At 40.3% G+C, this 9507-nt stretch overlaps 2 protein-coding genes across 5 annotated transcripts in view; both read left to right on the forward strand.

Annotated features, from left to right (window-relative positions):
- PAICS (phosphoribosylaminoimidazole carboxylase and phosphoribosylaminoimidazolesuccinocarboxamide synthase) overlaps positions 1-3859 on the forward strand; it is a 52375-nt gene extending 48516 nt beyond the window's left edge. For both annotated transcript variants that reach the window (XM_049630518.1, XM_049630517.1), the window contains one exon: positions 779-3859. In XM_049630518.1, coding sequence (XP_049486475.1) covers positions 779-945 — 167 coding nt within the window. In that variant the 3' untranslated portion in view covers positions 946-3859. The remainder of the gene's footprint in view (positions 1-778) is intronic.
- A 4660-nt stretch (positions 3860-8519) lies between these two features.
- SRP72 (signal recognition particle 72) overlaps positions 8520-9507 on the forward strand; it is a 29304-nt gene continuing 28316 nt past the window's right edge. For 2 of the 3 annotated variants that reach the window (XM_049630512.1, XM_049630515.1), the window contains exon 1: positions 8520-8654. In XM_049630512.1, coding sequence (XP_049486469.1) covers positions 8546-8654 — 109 coding nt within the window. In that variant the 5' untranslated portion in view covers positions 8520-8545. Of the gene's footprint in view, positions 8655-8807; positions 9333-9507 lie in introns of those variants that run through there. The other variant, XM_049630514.1, reaches the window with a different exon arrangement.

Genomic DNA, 9507 nt, shown 5'->3' on the forward strand with positions numbered 1-9507 from the left:
GAATGGAGCTTTGGGATCTATAAGCTAGTTAGTACTTAACTTGAGTGACACAGAGGTAGTAGTACCACCCCAAGAAACTCTGCCTGAGCAAACATTTGCCCCCCACAAGGAAGTTACTTTCTTACTATACTGTCTTTTAGATCTTGTTAATATTGAATTTACTTATAACCTGATATTTGGTAAAATTATTCTTTGTTTGGACTTGTTATTGCTTAAAGATTTAGAATAGTTCAATTGCAAAGACAAAAGTAGCACCTAGAAAATTATCAAAAAGATTAACACACTTCAAGTTTGTCTAAGAACAGGTGCTTCTGTCTACTTGATCTTTGTTTTATTTCTATTGTCTTTCACCAGGGATTTAAAAGTTTATTGTATGTGAAAATAACTTTCGAAAAGGTGCATTTCTTTATAGTTGGATTCAGTGAAAGAGTGATAGACACTGTATATAAAATAGCTTTTCATGGTACAAAATTATTATCCTCTTATAATCTACTTTACCACTCTAGTAGTAGAGATAGAAACTCCTGCAGATCCTACTTTAGACAAGGATGATACAGTAGCTTTTTATGGTCTTTGGTTAACAGGACTTCTCTGAGTGTAAAATAGTTTACTAGGGGGGCCTGGTTGGTTCAGTTGGTAGAACATGTGACTCTTGATCTCAGGGTCGTGAGTTTGAGTCCCGTGTTGGGTGTAGAGATTACTCTAAAAAAATAGTTTACTAATGGTGTTTTCATTATTGACAGCTCAATTTTCTGTCTTTTCCGTTTTGAACCATTAGGTCTTGGTTGTTCAACCATACTGTCCCCAGAAGGATCAGCTCAGTTTGCTGCTCAGATATTTGGATTAAACAACCATTTGGTATGGGCCAAACTGCGAGCAAATACATTGAACACATGGATTTCCTTGAAACAGGCTGACAAGAAAATCCGAGAGGGCAATTTATAAGAACATCATTGTTTTGGGGTTTTTTTTGTTTGTTTGTTTGCTTTTAGGAGAAAAACTACATTTCTTGTTTAGCTTCAGAAAAAAAAAATCAAAATTTTTTAAATCAGAGAAAACAATTTACTAGTGAATAAATGCTTTTCTAGATTCATGAGTTAGTAGACTATATGGACATAATTATTAGCATTTCTTTAGAGGAAGTGAAATTACTGTAAGAATACTTTTAAAATCTCTTTAGCTATTGTATGGTCATTGTTAGGTAGATAACAATCGGATATATTTCTTAAATGCTAATAATGTCCTATTGTCGAGCTCTAAAGTTACTAGTTGACCTTCTGAATCTCAACCCATAAGTTTTAGAAAGTTAAAATGCCTGTATCTTAGAGTGATAAGAGAAAAATAGTCAGTCCTCTTTTACATTATGATCTTTACAAAATCCTAAGGGCATGTTTTATTTGCAGTCAGTATCTCAGAATAGATGTGTATTTAGCTGTAGACAGAGATGCTGCTTTGTTTTGTTTTTGCTTTCTTAAGAAAAGCTGAGATGGGTGTTAGGGGTAGGAAAGACTAAGTAAGATAAAGGGATACTGTGGAAGCCATGGAAAGGGGACTTTTCTGAGAACTTCTCTGCTGGGTGTTAGGGCAATTCCCCATGGAAAAAAAAAGTATAGTGTGAATCACCTTTGCCATTCCAAATGAAAGATTTACTTAGCTATTATGGGTGCCTCTGTGATCCTAAAATTCTTTTAATTCTGATAATACATGTTTTAGCCAAACTAACAATCCTCAGCCTAATGTCATTTTTGAAAACTGGAATCTCCTAGTTGATAACCATTAAGTAGTTTCTTTCTTACAAGGGAAGTCTGAGCAGGGTACCCAGTGAGATTCACCTCTAAGAGAGCAGTTGTTACTGAGAGGTGTTATAGTTCATCATCAATCTGTAAGCCATATTTGGAAGTCACTGTTAGGTTGTGCAGTCCTGAGTACTTTTTATAGATCACTAAACTTTAATCTGAATGTCCATGAACCCCTTAAACTTCCAGGTAAAATTTTACATATATGTTCACATTTATAAAAATGGGGCAACCATAGTTTTTATCCAAAAGACCTGCATCTTCAAAAATGTTAAGAATCTCTGGGATGCCTGGCTGGCTTAGTTCGTTAGCCTCCGACTCTTGATTTCAGGTTGGGACATGAACTCAGTCATGAGATTGAGCCCTGCATCAGGCTCAACCCTGGGAGGGGGCCTGCTTAAGATTCTCTTACTCTGCCCCTCCCCCACTCATTCTCCATCTTCCTTCCCTCCCTCCCTCCCTCCTCCTTTCTCACTCTCAAAATAAACTTTCTTTAAAAATATTGATCTCTGCTACAGATCAAATCTGGATAAGACCCTTGCAATGGGCTTATACTGTCTATACCTTTTCATCTCCCTCTCAGCTGTTAACAAGCTATCATCTCATATCATTTCTTTTACCTGGTTTCTGTGGGGCAGGGTATGATTGACCTAAGCCACTTCTTTCTTGACTAGACACCAAGATACTCCAACCTCAGTCCTGAAGTTTTTCTTACATTATTCTTTCCCCTTACGTATTGTTTCCTACACAGTCTCTCCATTATTTATAAGTAATCATTGGAGTAACTCCTTAAGCTAAAACCAGTATTACTGATTGCTGGCGCTGTGTTTGTAGTCTTGTATTTCTGTCTGAATGCTTTAAACTTAGTTCATCTTCTACCCAGCCTGTTAACTCTGGCTACACTCACTGCTCCAAATCAGAAGTGTTATTTCATACTTGATGTTTTTCTCTTATATTAGCATCTCACTTATTACCAAGTTTTTAATTAACCCTGTTTACCCATCATCTGTACAAAAGCTTCAAGTGGAGGTCAAATTCTGCATTATTAGGCTGATCTAGAAGGTCTCCATTCTCAGTGTTTTGAAGTTGTCTAGGACTTACAACATAAATTTACAATCTCTTTTGCAGTTTAGGTTCCTTTGAAAATGAATGCCATTGACTCTGCCCGTAGAGATTAGAGATTGCACACACAATTTACCAACAGATTTCATTGGTTTTTGGTGTTCCCTTGAAGCCTATCCATGGTCTGTAGTTTAAGAATTACTAATGAAACTCATCAAGGGAACTCGCTTTCCATAATTTTTCAACTGTCACTTAATCTATGAGATTAAAAACCTTAATCTTTAATCTCTAAGAACCTTAAGTTCTTAGAATGAGCTATTAAAATCTATTCTGTTATTAAAATTTGTTAGTTACTAGAGCTTCATCTTCACGCTCTGTGAAACCTTTCCAAATCCCTTCTAGCTACAATGGCTACAAGTAGTTCTTTGTTGGGTTGGAAGCTCCAATAGAGGAGAGGATAGAATCTTATACTTTATTTCCTTCCTCACATTGCCATGTGCTATGCCTGTCTGCTAGAGATGGGAGAATTATAAAAACCATGTTCTGCTTCATTCTTTTATGTTCACAAGGACAATTAAAAAGATACAATTTCAACATCTTTAAACTTTGGCTTTGTTGCTTCTGAATAGTCATTGGCTGTAGTTTCAACTCTTCTATCCCTACCTAGCAAAAACTTCACCTGTTTTTGTGTAGTACATGAAAAAAAATTCAAATATTTAGACTAGTGGATAGAACTGACCTTTTTTTTTTCTTTTTTTCTTTTAATTTTTATTTGGTAAAGAGATAGCAAGCAGTGGAGGGACACAGATAGAGGGAGACAGAATCCCAAGCAGGCTCCGCAAGGCTCCAGCACAGAGCCCAGTGTGCAGCTTGAACTCAGGAACCGCAAGATCATGACCTGAGCTGAAGTCAAGCATCAGGTGCTTAACCAACTGAGCCACGCAGGTGCCCAGGACTGACCATTTTTAATGGTCATTATCCACTTCACTACTAGCTTCATATATATATATATATATATATATCTTCATTAGTGTTGTTACATTAGTACTAAAGTTCTTACTTGAAAGTACTTTTAACTGTTACCTAAATTAACTTACACAAATTTACCTGGTTTGCCATCTTTAGGTGTTTGTACTTTCTGTGGGCTTGTAGGTAAACATAAAAAGAAGAAAAATTTCTCCAAGTCATGTAGTACTTAAACTTTGTATCATAAAATCATGTTATAGTTGCTGTTGCTTTAATGCCTTCTGAAATGAAAACACTGTAGCCAAATAAAAGACAAAGATAAGTTCTTGTGTGAAGCTTTATTAATTCATCTATTCATAAAATACATGTTTTGCCTGGTTTAATTCTAAGCCCTAAGAAAGCAGCAGTAAATAGAAACAAGACCCCCACTGTCACAAAAATCTTATTGGGGACTACAAACCATGAAAGATCAGGTAGCCTTAGGAAAGTATAAGTGCATATGAAGACTAATCAAGGTGATAGGACAGTGCTGGGAATAAGAGGAAGGCTCTTCTGAGTAGAGCAGAGCAATGATGTACAAGAGCAAGTCATGCAAAAAGGTGGGGAAAATCACTTACTAAACAGGAAGTAAAACAGCTTGGCCTTTTTGACCACCTGCAAACACATGCCACTGTTGCTGGAGCTCTGGTGAGCAAAGGTAAGAATGGAAGATGATTGTAAGCAAAGGCTAGATCACTTGGGGCCTGCAGGCCACATTGAAGTGTGAAAGGAAAAAACACTGGAAGGTTTGAGCAGGGGCATAACATGACATTTAACATGTTTTTAAAGTTCTCTGGCTAGTGTGTGGATAAGCAAGTTAAGGGACTATTTATTATCCAGGTGAGGGATGATGTGACCTTCAGTAAGTTAAATGTTAACGCCTCAACTGCTTCAAATGTAAAATGAGACTAATACTACCTCCCTCATAATGTTAACAGAATTAAAGGAGTCAACATATGTAAAGTATATCCTGACACATGAATATGTAACATTCCTTTGGCATATTGTAGATGAGTGAAACAAATTCACCATGAAAATTACCTTGAATTTATTTTTTAATTACCTTGAATTTAATATTCTGTTCAGCTGATTTCATTTCTAAAAATAAGGGAAAGGGCAGGGAATTAGCATAATAATGTGGCTTATCCACAGTCCATCTTCAGCCCAGCAGTTCTTGGGAAGCCGGTGAAAATGTTTTAATGGCACTTTTTTTGCATTTAACTCACCACAACCTCAAATTACTTGGCATGGAGTTGTTCATCTAGCATTGTGGTACAGTGAAAATAGAATGGAAATAAAAGGATTTTCTTGGGCACATCACTTTGAGCTTCACTTCTCATTTGTAAAGTCGGGCTAAAATCTTTTCTGCCTACTTCACAGAGTGGATAAAATGACAAGATATTGTATATGGAAGTTGCTCAGGAATCACAAATGGCTAAATCCATTAGTGCGAAAATAAGGTTTTGAGTACTGATTGTGTGCAAGATCCTGGAGATGCAACAATGAACAAGATCCATTTTCTGCCCTCAATCTTGGGGTCTTCCAAGGACAATTTCAAAGCACTACATCATCTTAACCTGGAGGAAAGGAGCAGAGATTCTGAGCACACAAAGGAGGAGGGGATTTAAAGAACAAGTATATGTTGTGAGTGAAAAGGAAGGACTCTTAGGAAGGATTCTTAACTCCCCACACTATTCTTAATCCCTCTTAACTTTCTTCATTAAATTGATTACCACTGGACATTGTATATATCTCTCCCAATTAGAAAATACATTCCATGAGTACACTGGATTGTCTTTTTGTTGTTAATTGTATACCTAGCCAACTAGTAGCAGAATGCCAAATACCAGCACATATGAAGCATTCAGTAGTATTTGAAATGGATAAATGTGCAAATTCCCATAGGTATGGCAACCTGGAACTACACGTAACCAAATGTTAGAGGAGTGTAACATGCAACGGGACTAGGGAGTAACAGAAGACCTATGTGGGTTGGGGAGGTAGCAAGCTGTATTATAAAGGACCTTCCTTACATGATAGGCTTTTGGATTTCATCCTGAGGGTAGGAGAATGGCATCACATAAATGCTTTAAAATATCACTCTGGTTTGGAAGACTTGCCTCAAAAATGGCAGACAAAATCCATATATTTATATCCTGTTTGCCATGAAACCCCATTAAAATTACAAAAGAAACAGAAACCTAGGAATTCATAGAATTCTGAGGAATTTCTGGAAGCTACATAGTATATGAGATCAGACTGATGCAGAAACCAAAATTGTGAACCCTTTTGCAAAGTCAATGTTCTAAGAAGTTAGAGAATCACCCCTAAGGTACCAAAGGTTCTTAACCTTTGGTGGGTGGGGCTGTTGTATAAAAAACACCTTTGGAGACTGATGAGAGCTACAAAACCTTTTCTCAGAAAAGTTCACACAAAATCTTGGGCATATCAGATGTCATCTGAAACTCGCCTAACCCCATGAAATCTAGGCATAATTAGCTTAAAATCTGTTACAGTTCCAGTCACTGAAAGTCCACAACTCTTCCCATGATTTTTACTAATTTACAAAGACTATATCCTCCTGAACTAGTTCACTAGACCAATAGTGCTGCTTTTACATTGTGCTATATTGACCAGACATGAAATGTGCCAAATACCAATGGACACAACCATGAGCTGGACATACTTTCTGCCCTGAAGGAACTCAGATTAGGGGTTAACATAAGCAAAAACTCATTCAGTTAAAAAAGTTGAGTACCAACTATGTGCCAGGCAGTGTGCTAGAACCTAAGGATACTTCAGTGAATAAGGGTAAATAGGGCCCCTGGCCTCATGGAAATGACAGTCTATATAAAGAGATAGGCCTTAGATGATGGGTGTTCAGAAGCAAAGAGCTACATTAGAGAGTAATGAGGAATGTTGCCTAGTCTGCAAGGTCAAAGAAGTAACTAAAAAAAAAATTTTTTTTTAAATTTTTTTTAACATTTATTTTCTGAAAGACAGAGCATGAGCAGGGGAGGGGGCAGGGAGAGAGAGCGAGACACAGCATCCAAAGCAGACTCCAGGCTCTGAGTTGTCAGCACAGAGTCCAATGTGTGGAATCCACGAATGCAAGATCATGACCTGAGCAAAGTCAGACGCTTAACCGACTGAGCCACCCAGGATGCCCTTAATTTTTTTTTTAGTATTTATTTTTGGGAGATAGAGCACGAGCAGGGGAGGGGCAGAGAGAGAGAGAGAGAGAGAGAGAGGGAGGGAGGGAGGGAGAGAGAGAGAATATCTGGTGCAGGCTCCAGGCTGTCAGCACAGAGCCAAAGTGGGGCTTGAACTCATGAACCACAAGATCATGCCCTGAGCCAAAGTCGGATGCCTAGCCAACTGAGCCACCCAAGTGCCCCTATTTTTTTTAATGTTAATTTTTTTTTGAAAGAGACAGAGTGTAAGCAGGGGAGGGGCAGAGCGAAGAGGAGGTGCAGAATTCCAAGCAGATCCCAGGCTCACGGCTGTCAGCACAAAGCCCACAGAGCCCAATGCAGGGCTCGAACTCAGGGACTGTGAGATCATAACCTGAGCCAAAGTCCCACGTTTTACCAATTGGGTCCCCCAGGCACCCCAAAGAAGTAACTTTTTTTAACCTGGAACCAGGATACAGAAATATTGAAAGATGAAAACAGCATGACGAGAAAGAGAAGAGACGTGAAGTGGCAGGAGTTAGGATTTTGACAACATTTGAGTCTGCAGCGGTGTTCAATACACTGTCTTGTCATTCTCAAGAGTATTCAATAGGTACTCTGTTCTGACATTCAAATACATCCTGGTATTTAAGTTCTTACAAAAACTCTAAACCTGTCTATATCTATGTATTACTTGAGGTGCATGAAGTATCTTTTATCCCTAGAATAATGTTTTCCTTATCTTACAGTCAGGAAAACTGGGACTCATACATAACTTGTTCACAGGCATTTATAGTGAGTCGCAGAGCCAGGAACTCAATCTAGGCATTCTCACCCCAAAACACATTATCCTTTGGCTTTATTGCCGACTGTTCCTGAACTGGAGCCCAAAGGGCAGCCAAGAGGTTTTCATCAAACGTGCTTCGTACTTGGAAGTTTTGTTTTTTTCTTTTGTGCCTTTCCTTATATTCGCTTCTCTGCCAGACCTCTACCCAGACCCAACCCCAGGTTTTCCTAATCTTTCAAGATCCTTTTCAAGTACAATTCCTTTATGAAATATTATCCAGCAGCAAAGAGAACCGTCTCTCTCCCCCTCTCCTTCAAAGGACTTCCTATGGTTTCTAGCTAGTATATTACCACCCTACAGACCTTTTATTTATCTTCCGTAGGCCGTCACTCAGCTCCGCCTCGTGGGACCAGGGTGCTGCTTCGCCGGCAGCGGTAGCCCCGGAACCGCGTACTGCTTTGAACCAAAACTGTTTGGTGAACCCGTTCTGAACCCACTTCCGTGGTCCGACCCTAGTTTCTTCAGACCGGTTTCAGGTAAGGTGCATCGACTGTATCCAGGCAAATTCCTATAAGATCTCGGCCTCCGATGCTGACTCACGGATGAGTGCGCTTCCGACTCCGAAACGCTAAGCAACTACCAGCTTCCTCCTCCGCTTGGCCACCTCAGAGATCCTCTTCCGGGGTAGAGGTCGGCCCGCCCAGCTCCGTGTCTCGTTCAAGATGGCGAGCGGCGGCGGCGGGGGGGTTTCGGTGCCTGCCCTCTGGAGTGAAGTGAACCGTTACGGCCAGAACGGTGACTTCACGCGCGCTCTTAAGACCGTCAACAAGAGTAAGTGTCGGGGCGGGCGCCGGGGCGAGCTCAGGCCGGAGGGAGGACGCGGCCTCCTTCCGGCGCGCGCGACCCCCTCCAATTAGACGCGGGGAGGGGAGACCCCGCCGCCCTCTGCAAGAGCCGGAACACTGGGCGGGCTTGGGTCGCAGCCCCTCAGTGACCAGCCCTTGGTTCTGGGTTGCTGAGAGCCACGTGTACTTCCCTCTTTACCCATCGCGGGAAGTGAGGGTGGAATTTAAAGGGACCGCAGCTCCATGCGTTTCTTCCCAACCGTTTTCTTATTTGACTCTTAACGTTTTTACTTCTTAATTCGCAAATAGCCCACATCGCCACCTTTTCTCTTTCCTTTTAGCGGAGTGATCAAGACAGTATTGCTGAGGGAGCTTGTTTTCTTGGACCGCAGCGGAGGGAGGAACCTGTAAGGGACACGTAGTTTAGAAGCTAGTGCTGACCAGGTGGACGCTGTACAGACTCAGGGGAGAGGGAAAAGGACTGATACGGATGTTAGGCCTCTCACCCCCATCGATAGACTCTCTCTCCAGTGTCATCAGATCAGAAAATGTGTGTGTAAAAGCACCAACATTTGAAATAACGTCGGAAGAAAAGTTTGGCCTCGGTTTTTTTTTCCCCTCTAACGGATAATTTCGAGTCAGTTGCCTTGCATGAGAGGTTTAGGTATTATATTCATTTATCCTTTACTATGTAACTATAATATGGCCAGGCTTTGTAATGCTGTCATGCTAAATTCTTTACTGAAGATGCAACCTATATTTGGGAGATTTGGAAAGTGATTGCCAGCACATGATTTGGTTGTTTAAAGCAGTAATAACATACAAATTATGTCAGTAGC

The sequence above is a fragment of the Panthera uncia genome, chromosome B1 (genome assembly GCF_023721935.1).
Source record: "Panthera uncia isolate 11264 chromosome B1, Puncia_PCG_1.0, whole genome shotgun sequence".
Lineage (NCBI taxonomy): Eukaryota > Metazoa > Chordata > Mammalia > Carnivora > Felidae > Panthera > Panthera uncia.